Source organism: Platalea leucorodia (genome assembly GCF_965183815.1).
Source record: "Platalea leucorodia genome assembly, chromosome: 8".
Taxonomy (NCBI): Eukaryota; Metazoa; Chordata; class Aves; order Pelecaniformes; family Threskiornithidae; genus Platalea; species Platalea leucorodia.
Window position 1 is genome coordinate 23,283,631 of NC_138830.1, and position 27,803 is coordinate 23,311,433.

Below are 27,803 nucleotides of genomic sequence, written 5' to 3' on the forward strand. Positions count from 1 at the left end.
TCATGTAGTTAGATAGCAGTAGCTAGTTCATGAAAACATGTAATCTTAGAATCATAGAATCATTAAGGTTGGAAAGGACCTCTGAGATCATCAAGTCCAACCGTGAACTTAACTGCCTGGTCCACCTCTAAACCTCTTCTCTCAAATAAATTCTCAATGTCTCCATAACCAAAACATATATTTTCTCAATCCAGTCCACTTCCTTCTGAAAACGGTGGTGAGTATTCAGAACATTCAATTTTAAGTAGCTCATCACAGAAGCTGTCAAGAGCCCACCTTCTCCACCCAGTCCATGGAGCTGTTTCCAAAGTCCCATTGCCCGAAGACTGGTTAAGTTCTAACCCATGAACTCTCTCTGTTGCCTTTCAGTCTGAGAAATAAGAGTCATCCTGACATCAGAGAACATTTAAAATAATATGAAGACTTGATTCATTTAATACAGAAGCATCAGGCTTCACTTATACACGGAGCGGTTGTTTCCAAATCACTGAACAAAATTCCTATGCGCTAGTCTAGTATCACTAGCAAAGAACCCAGTCGGTGAAGATACTACAAGATTCTCCAGATATCCAGAATAAGGTTAGGCATTTCTACTTGTGCCATTCTTTTGGTTTGGAATTATTTTTTCAACTAAAAATATATTAGATTTCTTACTAAATGCATATTCCTAGCCAGCGTACAGGTTTATATCCTTTTGGAACTTTGACACAATTCACTTGGGAGGGTATCTTAAGTGTTATGGTATAATTTTACTTGTGCAATTTTAGAAGGCATTTTTAACCAGTAACTCAGACCAACGGGCACTTAGATGACATTTGGGTGTTGCTGCAATACAAGTATGACACTTTTCAAAAGGAAGTCTTGTACTATTTAACATGAGACTAAGAACAAAGGAGTATCTCACCTTTCTTCGAGTACTGCATCATTATGCATATAAATCTAAGCATTTATTTTCATGCATTTTATATAATAATTGCACAGCAGTAATTAATGAGTTATTTCCTTGTCTGTCTCTCCATTACTTCAATAGCATTATTACTGAAATTCATTCATCTCTCTCCCTAATTTTTAGATTAAACAGATAATAACACTGAGTAATAGTGACAGCTTGGTGTAAGAATATCACTCACGAGTCAACAACATCTAACCAGATCTGTGCGACTTCTCTTTTTTAAATATCCATGTATTTGTAAACACAGTGATACAAAAAATACCTCAAAAAGCCTGGACGGGTTATATAATGAAAGAGGCTTATAGTAGGTCAGAGAAAAAAATAAATAAAAGTTTTCAGCAACCTTTGAAGATATTTAACTTAAAATCCTCGACCATGAGTAGTTGTGAAATATGTAGAACACAGTAAATAATGTGTTCAGTGAAAAGTGCAATTTTAGATTAGCCAACACTGTTCACGCTTTTTTTTTTTTCAAACCTGGAAAGTAGTTTCGGGCTAGAAGATTCTACACCTTTGGCTAGTTTATGGCTTAAACTTTAAATGAAAGTAAATAAAAAAGTTATACAAGTCAATTAGTAAAGAGGAAATCTCAGCAAAATACAGTGAGTGTAATTATATCAAATAAAATGTTTTCTTCAACCCACATACTCAAAACATGACTCACTTCCCTAAAGAAAAACGGGCAGGTATGAAGCTAGTCTGAACAACTCTGGGAACCAGACTCTTGTGACTGAAGTGAAAAGCTTCATTTTTTTTCTTTTGCTTTTAATTGCGAAAAATAAAAAATAGCAATCAAGTTATAGCCCCAGCAGTAAGATTATCAAGGTTGTTTGGGGGTTTTGTTTGTTTGTTTTGGGGGTTTGAGTTTGTTTGGTTTTTTGGTTTGGGTTTTTGGTTTTGGTTTTGTTTTGTTTGTTTTGGTTTTGTTTTTTTTTTTTTTTTTTAACTTCTGCTCTTCTGTCACTTAATCTTCTATAATATCTGAAGATCAAGGGAATATAAAAAAGCCAGAAGAGACAGTATATGCAGTAAAAAGTCCCTTGTATCTGGTAATAAAATCTTTCTTTTAAAAAGCTGTTCAAAATTAAAAATAAATTAATATATTGTAATGAACCTGAAACAAAGACAGATGTCCAACAGCATGACTAGTTTGAAACCCTACCAGTCTCTTTCACAACCTCTCCTCCAAAAACTTGTTCACAACAGCAATTAACCAGAAAATTGAGTCCCACTGAGAGACAAAGTCCCTAAATGAATCGAGGGCAGACAGTACAGCTGCTTCTTAAAGTCGTAACCAACTATTTACTGAAAGACTGAATTTTAAATATTTTAGCATGTCTAACTGTATTAATTACATGTATTTTAAGCTGTCATATATAAAAATACTGAGAGGTCCGATATTAGTGTCTACTTATTTTTCATACACTCTCTAAAAAACCACTGAGAGAATGACAAATAAAAAAGTACTTACTTGATATATGCTGCCAAGGTTCAAAAGGGACATGTGGCCTGTCATGACTATTATGTGATTACAGTCAACACAGAACTGCTATACAAGATAATACAATCTGGAGATGAACGACTGCCAAGGTGTTCACTCAATACAATCTGGTCATTTTGCCATAAGAATGAACTGTAAGAGCCAGTCTGATGTCAAGTATCTTCAATGTACTTTCTTCTGAAATTTATATGAGCACAAGACACAAAGAGCATATATGGCTCAGCAGTCATATAAAGTTAAACAATTGGCATTAGGAATTATTATTTATATTTTGTAAGCCTCCATTTTTTTGTGTATTCTACATAGCCCTAGTAGTTAAGAGTGAAAAGAATAGTTTATATAAAAAGCTAAGGATCCTTTTTAAAAGTAATTTATTTTGAAAGAAAAGTATCACTCCAATACAAAATTCAAGGCTTACACTAAACAGTGAAGCCTGTTCTCCTCTCTGACTCAGTTGACAATAAAAATGCAGATAAAGAACATTGCTAGCTGACTTCAGCCAGGTCACTGCTACAGAGGAGCCTCTGTTTTCTTTCACTTATCAAGTGGCCTTGTCATTGCCAACACAGGCATCCTCTTCAATTCCACAGAAAGTGGGCGTCCTGCCACCCACCGCCTCTTTAGCAATTTAATTTCTGAAAGAAACATCCAAATGTCATAAAATCACAGGATCATAGGACAATTCAGGCTGGAAGAGACCTCAGAAGTTCTTTGGGCCAATTTCCTGCTCGAAGCAGTGGCAGTTATGAACTGAGGTTACTCAGGGCTCTATCCAGTTGGGTCTTGAAAACCTCCAAGGATGGAGCTGGCTGAGTCTCTCTAAGTATCCTGGTCCAATCTGTGACTATTCTGGTGAAAAATTTCTGCCTTATGTGCAGTCTGAAGCCCCCTTGTTTTGATTCCTATCTGTTTTCTCTTCTCCTCTGACCATGAAGAGCCTGGGTCCATCTTCTCAGTTCCCTCCTCATAGGGGCCAGGGGGCTACTGCTTTGTTCCCCCCAAATTGTCTACTCTCCAGGCTGAACAAGCCCAGTTCCCTCAGCTTCTCCTCATGGGCAAGTGCTGCAGCACCCTGACCAGTCTCACTGTGATGACTTTTATATAAAAGCAGGCCCACTTGTTTCTATGGATTAATATTTAGGTTCTATTTGGCAAATTATGGCTAAATTGTGATTACTGTGCCCATGAGCTGACTTCCATTTTGTCTCTGTTCCTTGATTTTCATGTTGTACCAAATTTGCACAGTGCAGTTACAGAATTTATTTCATTCAGAAACGGTGGGATAAACAGAACAGCCTACAAAGCCTCAAACTACAAAAATAGTAAAACAGAAAAGCAAATCACACCTCAAGAGTCTAGTTATCTACTATATTTTACCTGCAAAGGCCAATTACCTGAATGAAATGGGTATATATTCTGTATAGCAGAATACCTAATGAGAGAAGAATTTATTTTGTTTTTTAAAGGAACTTGAAGTGTCTTTTTATACAGACAGTAAATGAAAGATGCAACACCACAAAAAACCGAGAGGCTAATCATTTAGGAAAGAAAGGCAACTTACACCGCCTTTCTGCCAAGCTCCTTCTCATGCCCAGCACATGAAGAGTAAAGGTGACTGTGTAACAGCTGAAATAAGGACCCTGACAACTGAACATATCAGATGGACTTGACTATGTCTGGTATTTCCACATGCTGTAGCTACATCAAAGCCATCCAGCCTCTCTGGATTAGCTGATATCTGCAAATGTAGGCAATTGATTTTTTTTAAGTCCCTTGAAGCCTGCTATAACAAAATTCCAGCAGAATGAAAGCCCAGCAAAACCTAAATGTTATATTAGCCCTATTGTTGTCAATATGTCTCCCTAGAAAACCCAGCAAATTCTTACAATATTCCTCTCAACTCCTTGCTGCCTCACTGTATCTCAGTGGGATCAGTACCATCCACAACATCCTAGTGACATTTCTCTATGCATGTAACATGATTAAGAAAATACTTGGTTCTTCACATCATGTGCTGGTTTTCATCATAAATAATTGGATATTTTATCTCTTGATATTGAATCTATACTAGTCAAGAACAAATACAGATCTATTCAATGACAAGCATATCTGGCTTATTCCACATTTTTAGTAAAAAACAGGACACATTGAATTTCTTTTTCACAAAACAGAACCCCAAGACTAAAGACTGAAGAAATTATTTTCTAATTTTGAGCAGTAACAACCTTAAACATGTCTACACAATGCATCCTCTATCAACAGTCTTCAACCTTTTTGTAAGAAAACATTTCCCCACCTCTTTTCCCCACTCCACTATTTGCCAATACTGTCTCTTCACGTCTCTTATCTAACTCTGCAAGGCCTCAGTAATGCATGTGCCTTACCAGTTGGGAGCTGGTGTGACAGCCATAGAGACAGGGCTGTGTAACCATATTGGTGTATATTTCTAGCAGGATTGTTAGCTCAGGTTCAACATCCACACTAATCCAATTGTCGCACCTACTATAAACAGACTACATACCTATATCATAAAAGATTATGGAACAGAAAATAGTGACAGCTGAAAACAGCAAATCCTCCTTGTGCATGATGTTGCACAAGGAGACTGTGTTCAGTGCTGCCTAGTCATTGACACAAAAGCACTTACAATTTTTTTTTTTCTTTATATAGTCTAAACACACACAAAAAAGGCCAGTGGAGGAAACCCTAGGCCAAGAGAACAAATTGGTTTGATACATTTCACACAGCCAGAAGCAGGAGAATTGAGTAGAAAATCAATGCCCTAAACCACCTGTCCAAAGTTTGAACTCTTTATGTTCTCCTTCCCCCTCTTGCTTCATAAAAGTAGTATCACAGGCATTTTTTAGGCTGCCCTAGCAAGCAAAGGGAGCAACAGCACTTGCAGCCTATTGAGAATTTATTCTAGTCCAGAAAAATAACTTTTTTTCCAGCTGTGAGTGGAAAATAGCAGGTTTAAAGGAAAGTGGGGTTTCTCAACTATTCTTTCCATAAGAGAATTGCTGACCAATAAGCAAAAGGAACTCTAAAGATTAAATAATTACCTTTTTAGGCTGTTCTTTTGAAATGTTTTTAATAATTAGAAACCACTTCAAACAAACGACATGCCCCTGCTGCCTTACCCTAACTCAAGTAGTTCCATTCTGAGGAATACATTTTAACATGACATTTTCCCAACTAATTTAGCCTATTGACTTTATTTTCAAAGCAAACTGGAACCCTCTAGTGCCAATTTTGTTGCAGTAAGCTTCTAAGTGGTGAAAATTCCAAGTCCACTTGTTATGTTACTAACACTTCATGGTATTATTTATAATTTTTCTAAGTCTACATAAATAATGCTTCATGCCTTTACAAATTATTTTTTTTAAAATTCATCATCCTTCACCTAAGAATATGACAACATAGGAACACACACAAAGAAGGAAATATTTATGTGAAGGAGAGAGATATAATTGAATTAATAGACAGACCATGGAAGGAATGAAAGTGTGAAGAGAGATATTAGAGTGGAAGTTGTACTATTTGACTCAGAACAGTTGTGTATTCCTTCACTTGGGTCTTCACACTACTTTTTTCAGCCCTCCCTCTGAAAGTCCTTTATGTTATTGCAGTACTGGAAGTAAAGATGGCCACAGATTTTGAGTTTGCAGGTTGACATAACCTTGGAAGCCAAAATGGACAGGTCAAGTTTACTACTGCTTGAATACCAAAGAGAAACAAAGCATGCAACAAGAAAAAAATTTAACAGGGGTCTCATGCTTGTTTGTTTCAACTTCTTCACTGTCCAGCTTCATGCCTTTGAGTTATACTTGCTGTCACCATTTTTGAATAATTCAGTTTATATCGATAAATGTTTAAAAATGAGTATTTGTAAGAACTTAGGTGATCATGATATTCACTGTAAGTATAATGACAAAGAGGTCTAACTACAACAGGGTTTTGTTACATTTTTCGCCTGCTTACATGTATTTGGCAAGCACTAATTTTAAGAAGATATGAGCCTCTTGAAACCTAAGGCAGCCCTCAACGTATCACTGACACCATAGTAAGGGAATTATTCCTCATCCTTTTTATCCCAAAACAGAGGATTCAGAGGCAACTATTTGCCATTTAACTATTTAACATTCAGAATTTAAACTCATAGCTGAGGAAACATCACTGATTTTAGGGAACTGCTAAAGTGTGTTGAATCCATGCTTAACCACATAGCAAAAATGACATCTCAAAAGCAAGTTACAGTCTTAATTCACTCAAATATTCCATTGCAGAAAAAAAAAAAAATGTTAAAATAGTACCTCAACAAAATAAATTACTTTTGCAGCTTTCAAAATATTTGTTAAAAATAAAGTAATGCACATAGTTCATTGAAATAAACTACTTCATATTTCAACTGCAGATTCAGATACATTCTTCACAGCGCAAAATATACATGAATATAATTGAATAAATCGCATTGCTTGGTGTCATTCTATGCAGCTATGTCCTTACATGATGGACAGTCAGCACATGGGACAAATTACTACAGTATCACTGAGTTTAGTTCTACTGATTCAAGATTTACCATGTCTTAGAAATGTCTCTAAAAAGGTGTTTATTAGCAATGCTTTACATAGCCTGCATTATCTTCACCAGAGTTTGTTGAAATACAGTGCAAAGATTTTTATCAATTAAGAATTGTCGATGAATCAAAAACATCTATTGACACCTTGATTTCACTTTCTAATACTCATGTAAGTATTTTTTTATAAATAGACAAGTAATATTTAGAACAAGCTTTGAAATTCCATTACTGAAGCATTAGCAAAAGCATTTAGAAAATATTTGACTGTTCCTGAATGGATACTTAGCTTTGCAAGTAAAATTGAAATTCATTGTTCACCTTCAATGATCACTGAAGAAAAAAACCTGCATTAAAATTTATTACCAATTCTTACAAAAAGTAAAATATCGAGTTCAAAAACATAACACTTATGACTAACAGAATAATTTCAAAGAATAAAATAAGGAAGCACGGACTGCTATTTTTTTGAATTTCTGATAAAATTTGCCTGACATAATTAGATCTGATTAAGAAAAAAAGAGTTTGTCATTCCTACATTATTGCCTTTTGTTTCATTGTTTTGTTTTGGTGTTTTTTGTTTTGGTTTTCTTGTTTTGTTTTTTGTTTGTTTGTTTTTTAATTTGATTCTGGATTCAGTTCAAATAAAACAATTGTGTATGTTTGCATATCCACAGTAATATCCTGCCCCAATTTTCCAAAGATCAAGCCTTATTTATAAAGAAAACTATTCAAAACAGTTCCAATTTAGTTCACATCAATATTTTCCATAGACTAAGGACTGCTTAGACTACTGTCTAAAAGCCCAAATGAATATCATCAAACCATAGTTGGTTACTTTACTTGCTTCTTTCTGGCTTCGAGTAATTTAACATATTTAGGTGTAATAAAGTTTATCTCAATGTTCTCATTCATTACTGTTTTTGTCTGCCAGAAGCAACTTACATTCACTGCCCATGCATTAAAGTCTAATTTTCTTCCTAAGCACTTACTCCTGCAATGACAGACCACTCAGCAGCTACTAAAAGCTCTACTAGAACAGTCTGAATTCTTGAACCTTTAGTCTTCTTTCAAGACATTAATGTTGCCTACTTTTATTTCACTGCTGTCAAAATGACTAAGACAGGCAATCAAACTTAATTGGCAAAAAATTCAAGAACAAAAAAAAACAAAACAAAAAAAAAACGACCAAAACAAACCTTTGAACCCCTCATCTCTGAACTTCAGGGACTAACCAACAGAGGTCACTGTCAGAGTGATTTTTTTCTGGTGCATTCTTAATCTGAAGCCTGAGCATTTATCATTCTAACTTTACTGGACGATGAGCAGCATCCTTTAGGTCAAAATCAGCATTGTGCCATTGCCAGTCTTTTATTCTACCTTAGGTTATGATAACCGTGAAGAGATTCTTTTTTTTGCCTTTAAAGGCTACAATCTTAACTAATTAAGGTACATTAATAAGTGTAAACTTCAAAAATAGAAGTTTAAAAAATCAGCAGGTGATTTGTTATAAACAACAGCAATACTCCATGGTTTCACTTACAGTTCAGATTTTTTTGGTCATGCATCATTTTCACAGTGAAATATTTAAAAACGATGAATTCTGGGCATCATAAACTGACAGCATGTTGTAACTCTGGCTGACAGTGAGTTAAAAATGATAGTATTCAGAGTTACAATTTGAAAAATAATTTCCACATTTTTAATGTACCAAAAAGATTGTTTCTGTTATTAATGCCACTACTTATCAATAAAAACAAACAAACAAGAAGGCTAGACAGCTTCACAGTTTGAAGCAGAGAAATGGGATTTTGTGTTCAGCCCCTGGGTGTAAGTGGACTGACAACTACTGGATTTGCTGTGGTGCAGCTGAGAATACACGCTCCTCTGAACTGCTAAAATAACAAAGATGACTTGGGAGAGTTTGTAGATGCAGCTTGTATTTTAGTGAATATTCAGACACCCTTCTTGGCTGGTTTTATTGTCTCCTTACACTTTACAGTGGTTTTAGCACAGCCAAAATGTATTCAGAGACTGGAACTCCATCTGCAAAAGAAGTCTGATTTGCAACTGCCTCTGAGATACAGAGTACCTGTCTGCATAGAGCCTGGAAGACACACACATGACCTGTTTTAAAAAAGCTATTTGTAAATTTATCAAGAGCATACAAGCAGCTTAAGACTTAATGGGCCCAACTCACTGTGGTAAAATTATCCAGCTTAACCTTGGTGCCACACATTGCACTCAAATGCAAGTGTATCAGCCTAATAATGGTGACACAGTGAAGAGTTAGCCTCTTCAGGCTCAAGATGAAAAGGGCATTCATCACCTCCTTGTTTTGCAAGTTACCTCCTATTTCTCTGCTTCAACTCTGTAACACAACGATAGCCTAGGCCCACCCCACCGCCGTGCCGTTTAAGATGCTCCCAGTGCTTTTAAGGAGTAACATAAAAGGCTGTTGCTGCAAAAAAGAATTGGAATAACCTGCTCTGTCTAGCCATGGTGGATAGGACAAAAATGAATGGGCTAAAATTGCTGAACAGAAAGTTCAGGTTAAGCATCATGAAAAACAGGGAGTGTGGTGAAGCGTGGAATAGATTGCCCAGGGAAGCTGTTGCATCTCTGTCACTATAGATCTTTAAGATTAGGACAGAAAACTATTTATCAGGAATGACACAGGTATAATGGATCCTGCCTTGGGCAGGAGGATGGACTGGAGACATCCTGAAGTTCCTTTCAGATCTATTTTTGCACAATGTTGCTGATGAAACGGAGTTGCTGTTATTAAAATGCAGAGAGATGTCCTTTCCAAATAGCCTTCCAAAATCCTACAGCATTTTGTGAGGGCTTCTTGCTATCACAGAAACAGAACATTGTCAAATTGATTCAGTTGATCTCACCTAGTTTCTAGCCAAACCATTCCTAAGCCTGAAAGTCAAATCCTTGAAGTGATTTCCAGCCTCATAACCAGCATGTGATAGCTGATTGTTGTTTGGCTGACCTGCCGGTTGGTGTAGGTCTAATTAAAGTTACATTCCTTCTTTTGGGTGGATTTTATTATATTTTTTTAAAGAGAGATTCCTCCAATAGATTTCCCTAAATTAGATAATAAGTAATCCCACACTGCACCTACACAATACTGCTTGAAGAGGACACAAGGCATAACCTATTTCTACAAGACTTGTACTTTCTTTGTGTTTTAGGGGGTTTCGGTTTTCTTTTGTGGTACTCTGCAAAATGCCCCAGGCTGCTGTGATGAGTCTAGTTATCTTAAAGATCAGTTAGAATCATAGAATGTCCTGAGTTGGAAGGGACCCACAACAACCATCGAGTCCAACTCCTGTCCCTGCATAGGACAACCCCAAAATTCACACCATATGTCTGAGGGCGTTGTCCAAATGCTTCTTGAATATTGTCAGGCTTGGCACCGTGACTACCTCCTGGGGAGCCTGTTCCAGTGCTCCACCACCCTCTGGGTGAAGAACCTTTTCCTAATGTCCAACCTAAACCTCCCCTGGCATATCTTCCTGCCGTTCTCTCGGGTCCTATCACTGGTCATCAGGGAGAAGAGATCAGCGCCTGCCCCTCCTCCTTCCCTTGTGAGGAAGCTGTAGACTGCAATGAGGTCTCCCCTCAGCCTCCTCTTCTCCAGGCTGAACAGACCAAGTGACTTCAGCCACTCCTCATACAGCTTCCCCTCTAAACCCTTCACCATCTTTGTGGCTCTCCTCTGGACACTCTCTAGTAGCTTTGTATCCTTTTTGTACTGTGGCACCCAAAACTGCACAGTGTACTCAAGATGAGGCCGCACCAGTGCAGAGTAGAGCAGGACAATCACCTCCCTCGACCGGCTAGCAATACAGTGCTTGATGCACCCCAGGACACGGTTGGCCCTCCTGGCTGCCAAGGCACACTGTTGGCTCATGTTCAACTTGCCATCGACCAGAACCCCCAGCCCATGGAGCTGCTCTCCAGCCTCTCGTTCCCCAGTCTGTATGTACATCCAGGGTTGCCATGTCCCAGGTGCAAAATCCGGCACTTGCCCTTGTTAAACTTCATATGGTTGGTGGTTGCCCAGCTCTCTAATTTGTCCAGATCTCTCTGCAGGGCCTCTCTGCCCTCGAGAGTGTCAACAGCTCCTCCTAATTTTGTGTCATCGACAAACTTAGATAGTAGTCCTTCGAGTCCTGCATCCACATCATTTATGAAGACATTAAAGAGTACTGGCCCTAATATGGATCCCTGTGGAACCCCTCTAGTGACTGGTTGCCAGTCCAATGTAACCCCATTTCCTATAAACCTTTGAGCCCGACCCATCAGCCAATTGCCCACCCATTGCATTATGTGTTTATCCAGCTGTATGCTGGACATTTTGTCCAGGAGGATACTGCGAGAGACAGCATCGAAGGCTTTACTGAAGTCCAAAAAGATTACATCGACTGGCTTCCCTTGGTCAGCTAGGTGGGTAATCTTATCATAGAAAGAAATCAAGTTAGTATCAGTTGTATCTCAACCCCAGTCTGTGAAAATCCCTTCCATATCAGGACTTGAAAAACTGAAGTTTGGAAAACTACTCATATTACTTCTTGCACTTAACCATTTGCAATGATATTTTCAAGCTTTCCTTCAAAACGATGGGTCTGAAAAATGCACTTGCATGAAAAAGTGAATATGTTCATACCATGATAATTTTAAGAACCATGATTTTACATATAGTCCAATTGTTGCACAATTCACAATAAATTCATAAGATAAAGAGACATCAAAGACCATATATTGCAATCTTGTGAAAGTCTTCATGCTCCAGTTATGAAATGGGCTGATCACAGTTGACAGCCAGCATTTTCACAGGCGCATTTAGTCCTGTTAGTCTCTCTTTAGTCCTCCATGGAAACACAAACCTGTTGAGAGGGTAACTGCACAGAAGATTCCTTTTTCTCCTGTCATCACCTTTGATTTTAAACATTAGACAGAGGTGAGGAAAAGAAGTGCGGATTATAGTAATTTTCTCTTGTGACCAGTCCATGAATAGGGGTTTGACGTGCACCATGATGTGTGTACCACTAGGAGAGGTTGACATGAAAGTTAATAAAAGACGTACCTTAGTAGCCATGAAAAGGAAAAGGCACAGGTACTAGGAACAATGTTAAAGTTTCCAGAAGAGAAAACAAAAACACAGTTTATAGTTTGGAGTAGGTCTATGCCACAACTAACATTTGAACTAAAAAAATGACAGAGGGTATAGAAAATAAACCAAAGCACTGAGGGCAGATAAGAAGCATTGATGAATACCAAATGTGTCTTAATAGCTTAGTTCTGCTTTTGTGCTTAGTAAAAAAGTAGTTATTAGGTGGAAGATTATCTCCTAAGGTGAAAAATACCAAATGCATAAACTACCTGTGTACCAGGTCAATCGACAGGAGCAAGGTGATCTGTACGTTGCCCAAAGCATCCCCCTGATAATACACAGCTAAGAGCTGGAAAACCTGCACCACTTCCAGGCTCTTCTTGCTGAGCTTAGAGCTTTTACAGTGAGTGGTACAAACAGCCCTTTCTGGTTCCTTTAAGCCAGGGCTATACAGCAGACCTGTGCTTTCTTACATGGAAAAAACAGTGCAATCTCATTATCTGCTGGTATCTGCTATTAGTAGAGCACATCTTGTCAACATTATAATCCTAGAGACCACAATGCTAGCCTATCTACAGATATCCCAGACCTCAGCACTAACTTTGTTTTATAAAGCGTAATGCAGACAATTTGGACACAAAAACTCAGTAAGGTTTATAGTCTCCAATGCATGGCCCCAGCACACTCGCTTTGACATGATATATTTTTCTGGCTTGACACTACTGCACCTCCTTTCTGAAGCTCTACTTGCCTTGGCCATAAACATAAGGACTACCTACCCTTACTTCCACAAGTTAAGCATGTTTCCAAAAGGACTACACCCTCACTAGTAAGATGTAGAAACAAATATGGAATAAATTAATATATAAATGTATGAAATAAAGATGCATTTCACCTGCCAGGACCTGTCACACTTTCAATGATAAACCCTGTGAATTTTCCTCAGCCTGTCACTGATGGAAGATGAGCACTTAAAAAGGAAGATATTAAGTAGAAAGATTACACTGTCCACATAAAATCTAGCTATGTTGCAAGAGGCATTCCCTAGGAACATCAACCTGGTGGTTAACTTGAAAGTTTTCCTTCTGTTGTTAGTTCAATTTTGTTTCTATAGGACTTATGCCCATATGAAAACTGAAAGGATATGTAGCGGCTGGGTTGGGGTTTTTTTGTTTGGTTTGGAGTTTGGTTTTTGTTTTGGTTTGTTGGAGGGGTTCTTTTGTTCTTTGGTTTTGTGTTTGTTTGTTTGTTTTTTTTAAAGTCAAATACACACTGATGTTATTGGAAAAAATGTCTACCTCTATAAGCTAACACAAATACCGATGGAACAATCTGCTGGTAAACTGCTGCAGCAGCTGTAGTTCCAGAGGAAGAAACCACGTACATTTAGTCTTAATATAGCTTGTTCAAGGACATCTAAGTAGATATCTAAGCACAGGTCAGAAACTGCCCTGATATATTCTTGAATCTGGGCCCATTCAAAAAAAAAAAAAAAAATCATGAAAAATCTTTCTAAAAGACTATAAATTTAAAATCTTTTTCTATAATAGTTGGACAAAATACTAAAAATATTAATAGGGTGATGGGAAAGGAACTGTTGGAGTTCTGATTCTCTGGTACAATTGCAGACTGATATATTATACTGTAGAATAAATTTTCCATGCTTAAACAAAATATAGCCATAGAAGAAATTCCGCATTACAACACTATTAAATGTACAGCTACTTAATATCGTTAATGTTGTAGCTGTATCTATTTTCAGTTTTCTCCTACTAAATACATTACACAAATTGACTTTTCCATAAAGACCTATAATAAAATTAATGATATTACGAAGCCAAGTAAAATTACATTATATTAAAGCAGAAATTTAAAACAGAAATAAGAAGTTACTCCAACAATTTAAAAAGACAAAAGTCTAAAAAAAAAAAAAGGACACACAGAGGTTTTTCCAAACAGGTAGGGAATCCAGGCCCTTCAAGGGAATTAAACATTCAATCAGTATTATAATATTAGATCTAGATTGCAGATCATGAGGCCAAATACACAATATTACCTGGAAATGAACTATTCATATCAGGGAATAACACACCAAGTATTTTCCCTCATAGACCCCATAATACCTCTTAAAATGTATATAATTCAAATCAATAAATGAAGAAACTAAATTAAAACTACTGTCTAACGTAACCTTTATCACGAAAGCCAGTCTGTCTGTGCAAGTTCAGTATTTCAAAGGATGATTTTCTACAAGAGTAAATCACTAATTCATTAAAAACATGTCAATTTTCCCAGTGTAAAAACCAAAGAAAATAATCAGGCCAGCAAATCCCCCGTCAGCAAAGTTTGTTAAAAGTATCAGTGGAAACACCACAAGTCCTTAACATCCCTGTAAATATCCCAAGGGAATGCAAGTAAAAGAAGAAAATATGAAACAGAACATTCATAGTAATAGAAAAATCCCCCAAAAATGAAAAGGGCATCTTTTCACTAGGAATCAATCTTCATTCTTTCATTCTGTACCTGAAGATTTCACAGATAGATTACATCCTTGCTAAACTAAACCTAAGTTTACATTACTGTTTTCCACAAACATTTGGAAGAATGAATGGCACACATATGTGAAAGTTACAGTTGTAAGAAAAAAGTGTACTCAAATGCATTACAGATAACTGTTTATCATTCAAAGTCTCATTCCACACTTCTTGTTTGTTTTAACATATAGTTGCTTCTTGATGAATCCATCAAAAAAAAATTTGGAAACAAGTACTTTCTGCTTTGCTTCAAAAACTAGTAACTGAGTTAAGGACACCTTATCCTGAGCATGTTTGTATGAAGTACACTTGCTCTGATTATAATTAGTACCTCCCAGTTAGAGGCTGTCTACATACGGACAATGTCTCCGAATGGACATTGATTATGCCGCCATCAGCAAGTAACTCCGTGCCATAGGAACTGATCAACAGACAAAAGTGTTTCATGCCGAGGTTGCTGTATCCACATGAATACGCTATTTGAGGCTTTTACCTCTAGCTAAATTTAGCTGAGCCCCCTCCACTGAACGTCCCCAGTGCCTACATGGTTGAGGAAGAAAAGTGTTCTGTGCAACCAAGAACCACAGGGCACCATGCGTGACAAACCAATCTTGATATTAAAACGGGGTTCAATACATAAAAAAACATTCATGAATCTCTGTTTTGCAGAGTGACTTTATGCTAGTATATGCTTTTGGGGAAAATGGCTAATAACAATTCTTACATGATGCTGTAAAATGCTGTTTGGGCCAAAGTAAGTACTTTGACTTACTGCTCACTGAACATGACTATATTCCACAAGAACAAGGATACTCATCTTCACTAGTGCCTTTCCTTAAAAAAGATGAACATTCTTAAACAATATAATCTTTTTAACAACTGCATCTTTTTAGGATCTTCAGAACAGCTATTGAGCCTTAATATTCTCCCTTTGCTTCAAAAAATATTTTTAATGAAACAGGGAATTTAAGAGAAAACTTGCTTGACATGCAAAAGTACTATTTGCTGCTTGAGGAACTCATATGACAGAATAAGTGTCAGGAAAAATAGACTTAATACAAGTGAAAACTTCTATATGACATGCTTCTATCATACAGCAATCTGAGCAAAAGTCTTCAAAACCTCCATTAAATTTTCTGTTCAAGTCTTTGACAGTTATAAAGTACTAACACAGTAACATAAGATTTGAGCAACTTTAAATATTTGTCACATAGTTTGTCCACAGCCAAGGAGCAAAATAGGAAGAGAGAAAGCAGGGGCTGTTATTACTAAACTAAATTAGCTATGTATTATTACTTTAGGCAATTGTAACAATTCACTTCTATAAAAGCAAATTCAAATTTAATTATATAATTCTTGTGTTTGCATTAAAAAAAGTACGTTGACAGTGGAAGCCTACTGTATTATGCTGTTTATAATCACTACTGCTTCACTACAAATGAGCAGACACATTCATTGTAGAAGACACCATGTTTCAAGGTCTATGGGTCAATGGTCAAGTCATGAGTACTCAGATACCACCTCTAAACCTGTCCTTCAGATTGCATTATCTCTGCACTGCAAATTCACTCCTTACAAATGCTAATAACTCCATAATATAATCCATAAGCTCAAATGTTGCTGTTAATGTATGTTCCTACCTGCAAAGGGAACAGGTGCATCTTTATCCAAAGCAACAAGGGGAGGATCCAAAATTACAGTGTCATTGTTTTCAGTTATGATTCCGTGGTATGATGTCTCAATCCAGGGCTTGTGTTTGTTCACTAGAAAAGAAATAGTATGCCTAATTAACTTGATTTGTGTTTTACATCCATTTAGCTCATTTTATCTTTAAAGAGAAAGTATTTAATGTACGTGCAATATTAATGTTATTATTCAAAAGCCACTAACAAGATCCCAAAGTACTTTATAAACATTCAAATATTAAAGCAAAATAATATGCATATTGTACTACAATTCACTGATGAGAAAACCAACGCTTACAGACATCCCTCCAATTAAGACACCAAAATAAAAAGCCAATTTTCAAAGTATTTTTAATGTGTTCCCAACTGCCAAACATAATTAGGGTCAGACACTTCTGAAGGAATTGCTTTCAGTTGCAAAACTCTGATGCAAAAGAAAGGACGTCCAGAGAAACACAACTCCTGTCAAGACACAAGCGCAAGCAGAAGGGCAGGTGAGAACATTTGACTCTTGGTCAACTTCTCAATTTATATTTTTAGAAAAATACCTAAAATGAATTTTGTGTTCTCTATATTGTAGACAAAAAAATAAACTTCTACATTTTAATCACTTTGATAAAAGCTGCCACCTCTTTTCCATTTAACCAGCTTTAGTTATGCTTAAATAGGATCTGAAGTTTTTCTGAACAACCTGTCCTTCAAATACAGCTGTTGAACATTAGGATATCTGGTCTTGAAGTACAGAGGAAGATCACACAAAAAAAGACACTTTTAAAGTAGGGGATATACCACGTATCATCAGATTGTCTTACTCCTGAACCCTTCAATGTGCATCCCTCTCACCAGCCATCTCCTATTTATTGAACAGTATGAAGATGCATTTTCCCCTTTCTTTTTATTTTGTAAGAGGCTTAGCTTTGCTATGATTATAAATAGCAGTTTGTTCCCACAGCCACAATCTTAATGTTATGTTTTTGGAACTCCTACATAAGTAATACAATGGTGCTAGCCTAAACAAATTGCAGTTTGAAGAATGTACAACCCCAGGCATGAGGGAACGCTGCACTGAGGCATATCTACCACATTTTCACCAAGTCCAGATGCAAGATAATTTTTGTACGTGTTATTTAGTTATGTGTACCAGATGCTGAGGAAAACATTTGGTGAGGTAAGAGAAATCACCTCAAAGATGGAGGGTTGACACTTAAAGCAAAACCAAATTGAACCAGATAGAATTATTTAAAATAACCCCACTATAAAAATAAACAAACAAAATACAAACACACACACACACACACACACAACCCTAAACTCTTTCCTGTCTTGTCATCTGTAAAACCTCCAGACAAGAATGAGTTTCAAGTTTCTCCCACATAGTTTCTTCTATGTGAAGAAATAGCAGTAAACACCAAGACAATAGAGAGGGCTCTGGCCACAGCGGAGGAGCTGGGCAATTAACAAATTCTTTTCTTCACTGCCTATTTGGAAAAAGCAAACCAATACATTTATGGCAAACTGAAGTTCATTCTTTTGCCTTTTTGTTTCTTTGTTTAATCATTAGGAAATTGTGGACTCAGGAAGAATGATCTGAGGTCCTTTTAAAGCTGAATTATTTTCTAGTCTAACCACTAATATGAGAACTTTGAGTTCATTTATATGTTACAAGGTATTTTCTTTCAGAAGAAAGCATACTTATCTTCACAGTGGTTTTGCCCATTTTTGCAATAACTAAGCAATGGGAAGATTAAATTGGGGATGTGTCAGGGAAAGGTGAAATGGAAAATAGGGAACTCAAATCTCTTCATCTTGTAATGACTGTACAGCCACAGGAGAGATTGGTGAGTTTATGTAATACAATGAAGGCCAAAAGTCTTGTCAATGTTGAAATATGAGAAGCGATGGATGCAATTTCAGAGCTCTATATGGCATTTGGGATTCCAGTCTGCAGGGCAGTTGAAGTATTCTGTATCTCTTATTTGAATATGTGAATCGCCTGAACATCCAGACACACAAATATGCTCCACTGGTACTCTGATGCGACTCAAAGGCTTTGATTGACACGTGCTGTACAGAACAAAAGGCGATCCCTTGATTGAAGGCAGACACAATTTAACAATAATAAACTAGTAAATAGGAAATTGCATGAAAAGGAAACTCCTTATGCAACTAAAAGTTCAAGTACCAAATCCATCTTTTCCTTCCTCCTGGTTCTGTTAATTGTCTGAGCTCTCACAAAAAAAACAAAACAAAACAAAAACAAAAAAAACCCACACCACAACCAAAACCAAAAACCCAAACCAAAAAAAAACCCACATTAAAAAAAACGCAAAGCTTTTCCTCCTACTATAGATTCTACAGAATAGTTTTGATGACACTTTTGCTTAAGAAACACTCTCGGTGTTCAGTGACTGCAATTCTACAAGCCTTATCTTTTTTCCATTAGTGTCCCATGAGCAACAACAACAGTCAAATGAGTGACAGCAACATAATTCCTTAAATTGTGTTGGGGTGGGAAGGGAAGAAAGTACATTAGGAACAAGTTCTACAATTCAACCCTAGACCTTAGAGACTGGTATTAGGAAAAAGAAAGGAATAATAAAAAAAAGCAAAATACAATAAAAGGTCAAATTATTTGCAAGCTCTTATAAGGTACATCTCCAGAGGAAAAATTATGACTATACATGCTTTGTGTAACCTGTGGTGTGGAAATTTTAAAAATAATGGAAATCATCCACACTCCTCCGGAGAACAAAACAATTCTTTTGCATCGTAAGATCTATACTTTTGAAATATTTTCACATCATCAAAATTATTCATCCTTTTACACTGTTTTGGATACTTGTTTTAAAATAAGAAATCTATAATACTGAGATTAGTAGCTGGTGTTCTGGTTGGGGGGAGGAGGGGTGTTCATATTTTCTCTGCTAAAGGTTGCTAAAAGATTAAGAAAGAAACTCTTACTAAATGCATACACCACTATATAAGTTTTCATAAGATACTAGATTCTAAAAAAAGCACCTTCAAATATAAAATGATTAATGAATACTTTACATTTGTTCCTCCAAGACAAAAGGGCAGGTACAAAATGTTAGACTGTTTCAAATTAGTATTTATCCACAGGTCAACACACCTCTCATAAGCCTCTGATATCTTCCTATCCCTATGCAGCATCTTTAAAACACATAGAATTTTAGAATTAATTCAAAAGTGTTTTGTCCTGTCTCATTCTAGTTACTGATTCAAATTTCACAATATTTAAGTAGTACATATTTTTAAATACAAATTACATATTCTTCTAGTGGTGCCCTCCTTAAGAGCATGATTTTTTCTTCCCTTATCTACTGTCTCTACTTTTATAATATTAATGCATTGAAGTAAAAACATCACCTGCAACTCAGCCCCCATTTCCGCTGCCTTAGAGCAGGACCTGCACCTCAAAACATAACTTCCTGTAACTTAAGTAATATTCCCTTTTACCCTCCATTTTTCTAGCTCTGACCTTCAAATAATTATTTTTATTATTGTAGAAAAATAAATTTCATATGTTTGAGAGAGACTAACAGGCATTCAGATCCAGGCTGTATTCATGTTTAGGGGAATAATTTGTGTTTTATACAACGTATATCAAATATTGGCAGAAAATTACAGAACTCCTATGAGCTGAGTAGATTTTTTTTTTTAAGAGCTTTACCTTTTTGACAGATATCCAAAGCCACATCTGAACAAAAAAAAAATCACTTATTTTTTTGACTATAATTCGTTAGAACCTAAAGATCTTAATGTAAATATATACAGTTATGCTTTTCCTTAAACATTTAGTTTAAAGTGCCCCTCAAACTATGTTAAAGTTGCATTATTTTCTCAGTTACAACAAAAACAGTTGAATTTCAGGTCAGGTTTCCAAAAACACAGTAAGGCCACACTGCATTTGTTTAAACACCAGAACAAAAAAGTTATACCATGCTGTCTACTTTAGGCTATATGAAACTGTATGGTTAAATAGGAAAAAAAACCCCAACCAACCAACCCCCCAAAATTTACATTATTTAAGAAATTATGTAATTCCCATTACAGAAGGTGTTTATTAGAATTTCTTGAAGATTAACATGTACATTTTTGGAATTTTTAAAAACTTTAAAATAAGGTGGGAACTTTTTATTTTATCTTTAAAATGGAAGAAACAAAAGGTGAAAAAAAATTTAATGTTTCTCAGCAGTGCTTACAATTAATAACATTTTATAAAAAAAATTGTAGGCAAACTACATTTCTTGATTTGCATTTGCTAAAGATGGTGGAAGAAGTCTATATACAGATTTGTACGTGAAGTTTCAGGAACTGTGAGAGCAGAGTACTATACAGCAAGCTAAACTCAAAAAAGCGAAGAAGCTGGACAGTCAGCAGATAAAAGCTATACAGAAAATTCTTTTCCCTTTTAAGGTGTATTAAGTTGTAGCACACATATTAACTCTAAAATGGAAAAAAAAAAGTATGGTTTTGTCTTTTTTACAAAAGATCTTCTCTGAAAACATTTATCATTTACCTTTTCCTTCCATTTGTCTAGCTGGGTAAAAGCTGAAATCAGTACAACGCTTTCATGAATTCAAACACATATTTAGTTAAGATGTACAGATGAAATATACCTATGCTGTGGGTTGTGGGTTTTGGTTTTTTTTTTTAAACTTGTCTCTTCGTATAATTTATTAGTCATTCATATAAAATCATAATGTAAATAATTTGTAGCCTCTAGGATAATGCAATTAATCTTTTTTCCTTTATTACAGTTAGAGGTCAATTCATTAAAATTTGTATGCACCATTTACAATGCATTTTCATAGTCTGTCCCACCAAAGCTTGTGATTACAAGCCTTTGCATGTAATTAAACCATCTTGATAGAAAACTGCCACTCTGTGTTCCATCTGCAAATGCACTTGGCACATACAACAATGGAGTAGAAAAAGTCAAAAGAAAAACAAACTCGTTCTGTAGAGTCTGCAGGAAATCTCATGCCCCCAGGAACGTTTTCTTGAAAGTCGGTTCAAGGACAAGTCCCAAAATTTAGTAAAATGAATACAGAGAAAGGCCAGAAGATGTTTAGAACCCCAAAAATATGCCAGACTCCTGCATTCTACCTTGATGCCTTTTCCCCATCCTCTGCACAGTACCCTGGGTTTTACCCCTTCCAGATGACATGCTCAAAACCCGACCCTGCTACTTGCCACCTGATACATGGTAAGAAAAACCACCACCCCTCCCACCAACCTCCCCTACAAACTATGATTGCATCTGAGCACTTTACACCTGCACCAAAAGGCCCATGGGAAGCTCTGCAGCAGAAACAAAGTCACAGACAAGACATTGATACATCAGAAGTAGGAAAAGAAAATATCAACTACCTCCCATCCCAAGCTCTTTGGCAATCTACCAAAAAGCCCTTTACTATGAGTATGGCTATAGGTACACAAAACCCTGTGTCCATAATGTCTACAACATTAAAAGACAACTGCCTGCTTTATCAGACTGCAAAATTAAATCTTCCAAGTCTCAACGCCTGTGAACAGAGCTGAAATTTGTCAGTGCAGAAGTATTATTATAACTGGACCACAATATAGACAAAACGTATGAGGACATCATCTTATGAGGAAAGATATCTTTTCTGTAACCCAAGATAGACACTTGTTTGGGGCGGAGGGAGTGGGTGGAAAGCAGCATGTGTACAAGGAATACAGTACAATGGTATTTCCAAAACTCAGATGGTTTCTGACTTAAAATACTTAGAAAATGTCACTGATCCAAAAATAACACATTATAAAAGAACTATGAAAGAAAAAAAAAAAAATATTAGAAGCTTTGACTACTGACACCAGGGCAGAGTCAATATTGTCTAGTTGATTATTAACTGCTGATTTCTAAGCTTTAGGAAGTTAAAACTTGAGGTAGCAGATTATAACGGTTAAGAATTGCTTTATGAATCCAAATGTTTTCTTTCTTTTTTCCAAAATAGCATAATGGATCTATTTTTGATTTAAAAGTACTGATAATATGTTCTCTCATCTCTATCTCTGTCTTAAAGAGGTTGTTGTTTCCAGTAGAATTGGCAGAAAATTTAGGCTTTCTTACCACTTAGTTCAGCTCTAAGTCCTTTCATTTGCTAACTTCAATGATCTTCAGCTCACCCTGTTGGAATCCTGTCTAAGTGTCAAAGACCTTCCTCTAAAAAACAGCCAAATTGAGGATGCTTAGGAAGCCTTTTAAACATATGCATGAAATCCCATTAACTTCTGCAGAATATAAGAGACTGAACCTTATGCAGTCTGCACTACAAGCAACAAGTCCTTATCTCATACAGCAGAGAATGCTTCTAATACCCTATTAGGAGGATACTGCATAACATAAAAATCCTAATGATGCAGATGACATACTGACATCTGCAATGCACAATCATTATGGCTGAAAAAAAAAAAACTCATTCCCAGATCTGGATGACATTGGTTTCACAGTCCACTCTTCATTTGGGGTGATACTTTGCTAGGTAAATGCCACAGTAAGACTTGTGGGGTCAGCAAGGGCCAGAGTTCTAGCTCATTGTTTCAGGTATTTCAGAGAAAAAGGCTACTGAAAAATAGAATTTGCCCATTGTTAAAATCCAGTGGCCTTTTCTCTGGATAGTTTTAACAGCCCTGGGCTTTGGATCAAGAAGTAGAAACTTTAAAGGGGAAGAGGGAGAGGTCAGAAGATTATTTGGATTCACAAATGTGGCTTGTGTCATGTTCACTCTTACACGATCAAGCTAGTTTTCAAGACGTTTTGAAAACTCACATCCTTAACAGAAATTTGCTAGAGTCTCCAGTAACTCTAACTACTGATAACTGGAATATTTCAAAGATTGTGTTTTCAATAAGCAAGTTCTGTTCACATACTTCATGCACATGCCTGTATAGTGCACATGTAACTTTATAACATAGCAGACCTTAATTCCTCCAAGATACGACCAGAGATGCAAACCTGTATTTCCTGCATTGTCTGCTCCAGAATGGGCCAGGGCTAGAAACCAAAGATAGGAACGAAATCTAAAATCTCAGAGTAGCAGCTAAGAGCAAAGAGTTCAGAAGACAGGCAGATTTGGGGGCTTAGGTCACTGAAGAAATGAGGATTAGGAGTTTGGTAAAGAATTTAAGTCTTTCTCTGGAAGACAGAGAAAACAAGGACATGGAAAAATGCATTTTGAGGGAAAAGAAACTAAGTTCGAAGTGGAAACTGAAAATTGCTGGGAAGTAGGAGAAGTAAATAAATGTTTGCATTTTACAGGATTAAATCTTTCTCAGCCTTAGGAAAAAAACTACTGAGTGGCTATATCAGCAGAGAACAGAATGCAATGTTTCCCTACATACAAAAGAAACTGAAAACTTTCCTGAAACTTTCACACATGAAACACATTTTATATGTTTTGTCAAAGACAAATTGTAAAGAAGAAATTTATTCTTCTGTCTCACCTGCTTAGTTCTCCATGTGATGTCATTGCTTGAATTACTGAAACACCAGCAGTTATGTCCTGGGTTTACTTTTAGATAGATAACTTTAAATCATAACCCTTTATGTGCTTTTACATAAAATAATAATGTGAAATTCCTGCCCCAATTAAGGCAATCTGAGTTTTGACACTAAATTCAATTAAAGCAGAATTTATATGATTTATGATATGTGATTATGAGATGTGAACTCTTTGGAGAACATTTTAACTAAAGAATACATTATAAGCTGTGCATCTTAGCAACATTAAATTACTCAGTGGAGATCCTACAGATTAGTTGGCATTGGTTTGATCATACTGCACAACAAAACCTATTTTGCACGAAATAGACTGCACAAGAATATCTTCTGCCATAAGCACATTTTCTGGCCCCCAAGAGAAGGCCTTTCAATAATGACAATTCCCATTAGCAAAATTTGTTCTCACATTAAAAAAGGGGGAGAAATTGAGGTGGAGGACTTCTTTGTTAGTAGCTCATTCTTAGTACAAGCTTATTTGACCAAAAGCATCAAGTGCCTTGTCTAATGGACTTGATAATATCAGGCAGTAATCTATTAGCTATTTCTAAAGTAAAATAACCTGCTCTGTATTTATTCTGACATGCTTAGGAGTTTATGTAGCCATAAATATGCTTGATTCTCTTGTAAAAAAGGGGAGGGGGGGGGGGGGGCTGGAGTGGAGGAGATATTATTTTTAACACTGACCAAATCAATATTAAACATTTAACAGGAACTTACTAAATGCTTTGGTCAACATAAACCTGTACTGTTAAGGAAAAACCACCACATTTCATAAAACTCCACTCACAATATTGATATATAAAACTTTTAGCAGCATTTTTACTTTTAACCCTTATTTCCGAAAAGCACATTTTGAATTTACATCTGAATGTAAGAATAAATCTTTACACTGTGCCTCATTGTCATCTTTTAGGTAATGGACCACACAGTTGTGCTCTCCATGCCTTCAACTGTCTCTAAGCTTACAAGTTATTTTTATTAATACAAGAGAGTTCATCTCCTTAATTAAGATGTCCAGTCCTTATAAATTTATCTATTGATATTTGTCATAACAAATAGACTACAGAGAATGCAAAACTGAATTCTGAACTACCACAGTCTATACGCCTCAATGTTCAGACCAGGAAGTTGCCTGCGTACTATATATAAAGGAACAAAATTGGAGTTAGATGATGAGTCTGTCCCACAACTAGCCATGAGAGCTTCAATAGCACACATCTGATTGAAGTCCTCATACATGAAAGTCTATACAGTTAAAAATCTTGGGGAAAGTAGCTAATATCATAAAAATGTTTTCATTCATGCCACAAGGACAGAAAAAGGTCATAAACAAACAAGGTTGTGTTTTCGTATGTATTTAGTTGTACTCAAAAAACGGTTTCATTTATCTTGCTTACCAATGCTGACCTTTAATTCAACAAAAATTTCTTAGGAGCAGCCTCATTCTCATTTAAAAATACATAAAAGCTTGAGATTCACAATATTTAACCTGTCCATCATTTCATTTAACTTTTCTCAATATTTAATAACTCCGTGTTCACTATATGAAGTTACCCCATTCTTACATGTTTTACCTTTTTTTGTTTGGACTGAAAGCTGTTCAGAACATGAATTTATTTTTCCATTATGAGACTTTACAGCACGCATTTTAAATAAACCTGACTCTAGTCCTTATTCCTTAAATAAACAATAAAGGAGTGTCCTCTGAAGAGTTTTGTCAGATGATACTATTTGAACAGGGATTCCAATATGGGATTTTATGGACTGGATATCAATATCTTGTAAATAATCCAGATATTTAAAGCAACGCTAAGGAACATACAGATCACTAGTAAACGTTTTTATCTAGACAGTGTGTTGCCATAGGAAACAAACAAACAAACAAAGATTATGCAGAAAAGCAAGAGTAATCCCCTAATAGCACCAAAGATAGACCCCATTGAGGAGTTACAGATCTGCAGGGTGCCCTGTTTAAATAAAGAGCAAATTTGCACGTATAATGCCTCTCTGATTGCCTGAAATATTAAAACCAGGGAATTCCAATTGCTGGCATTTCTTCCTATGAATGGTCTCAATTATGACATCTCTAAAATGAACATTGTAACTGTTACAGAACACTAGACATTTTAACATTTGCTGAGCAGATTTTCAAAGGTACTAGTTTTTCAGCACCTTATCATTCGCGTTAGCAACAGTTTTTCTTTGTAAATAGTAACTTAAGTTGAAGTTTTAAAAATGGAAATTAAAGTAACTTAGGTCTTATGCAATTATGTCTCAAAAACTTCAGCAATACTCTGCAGCTGAGAATCGTACTTTGAAAAAATCAAAGTTAAAACAACTATTAGATTACAAAGCTAAAATAAATGAAAAAATCTTAAGAAATTGTAACCTTTAAAAAATTTTGTGCTGCACTATTTTGATAGCACAGACTCTTGAGTGTTATCACAAATTTAATCTCACTGAAATCCCATGCTCCTACACATAAGCCTACGAACTTGGAAATCTTGGGAAATGAGCTAAATCCTAATGCCATGGATTTTAAAGGAGTAAGTAGTTTATTTTTTTAAAATAGAAGGAAGTATTGATGTTCATCTTTCCATTATCTGTTCAAAATTACAGATTTCCATGCAGCAGGGGCTGAAGGATATTCCAGTAGAGAGAACCTGATTACGTAAAGGACTGGTATTGCTTCAGATTACTTGTCCTTTACTTAATCCACAGAGATGGGGCCCCATGCTATCTTGAAAGAGGCTAGTGATCTTTTTCTTTATTATGGCCACCACTCCTTCCAAATTATCCATGTTGTTTTTGAAATAGAGAGTGCATTATTGGAAAGAGATGCTTTATTCCCCGATGAAAACCAAGAAACTCAAATACCTTAAGAGGGAAAAATATGAAGAGTGCAAGAAACTGGTAAACTCTAGACGTGTTTATGTGAGCAAAAGTTTGTGACCATGCACAGAAACATAGAGGCTGGGGGCATAAGAAAACTTTAAAGTACGTATCCTCTGGATGTCTTGCACCATTTTAGGATTATGGTTAAACCACAAATGGACTACACATGTCAGAATCACTGTTACACTGCAAGATATACACATCGGTTATATTCAAATCACAAGAGTTTCATGCTGGGACATCCTGTCTAATATTCATGCACCAAAATCGACAGATTAAACAATTAAGTGTAAAAATGACTATCAATAGTGTAGGCAGAAGTGCACTACAGAGAAACACAGAATAAAGTCCATTTGCAAGGATTTCCATATTTTGTGTTCAGATGTCTCTCAAATTGAAATGTACCTCAACATATGTTAACTGACTGTCCATCCTCACCCCAAAACCCTCTCCAGAATATGCCTTAAAATATTGGCATTTATTACATGATCCCATACCTTAATAAAATAATGATTACATAACATTTACTACCATGAATGCAGAATGCAAATGGTAATTGATGGTGGTGTCTGTCTCAATCGCAGCAGAAAGCAGGAACACAGTAAATAACACAGGGAGGATAAAGATAACAAGGGAGTGTCTTCTGGTTTGTTATCACTACAGTGGGGTTGTACCCATGATGGTCATTTGTTATAGATTGTCTATTTTCTCCTAAAGAACAACAGTTTTTTGGGACAGGGTCCAACTTCTTTTCACTTTTTACAGTGCCTCTTATTAGTTTGTGGTCCTTGACTGAAGCTTCTACACACTCCAAAACAAATAATAATCTGTCTCCCCAAAAAAATCAATAGGAATGTGGGTGTTCCAGAAATTCTAATAGTCAAGACCTGTATGTTTCAGCTATCCCAGACAGAAGAATGCATGTAATTACATAGGCTATATAATCAGTATGTCAAGCATGAAGACATCCTGCTTTTCATAAC

The 27,803-nt window shown here is 36.2% G+C and overlaps 1 protein-coding gene across 1 annotated transcript in view; it reads right to left on the minus strand.

Moving 5' to 3' along the window:
• CLSTN2 (calsyntenin 2) overlaps positions 1-27,803 on the minus strand; it is a gene marked incomplete at both ends in the record, with an annotated part of 393,604 nt that overhangs the window by 220,102 nt on the left and 145,699 nt on the right. Inside the window, 1 exon segment of the mRNA XM_082320829.1 lies at positions 16,332-16,454. Coding sequence (XP_082176955.1) covers positions 16,332-16,454 — 123 coding nt within the window.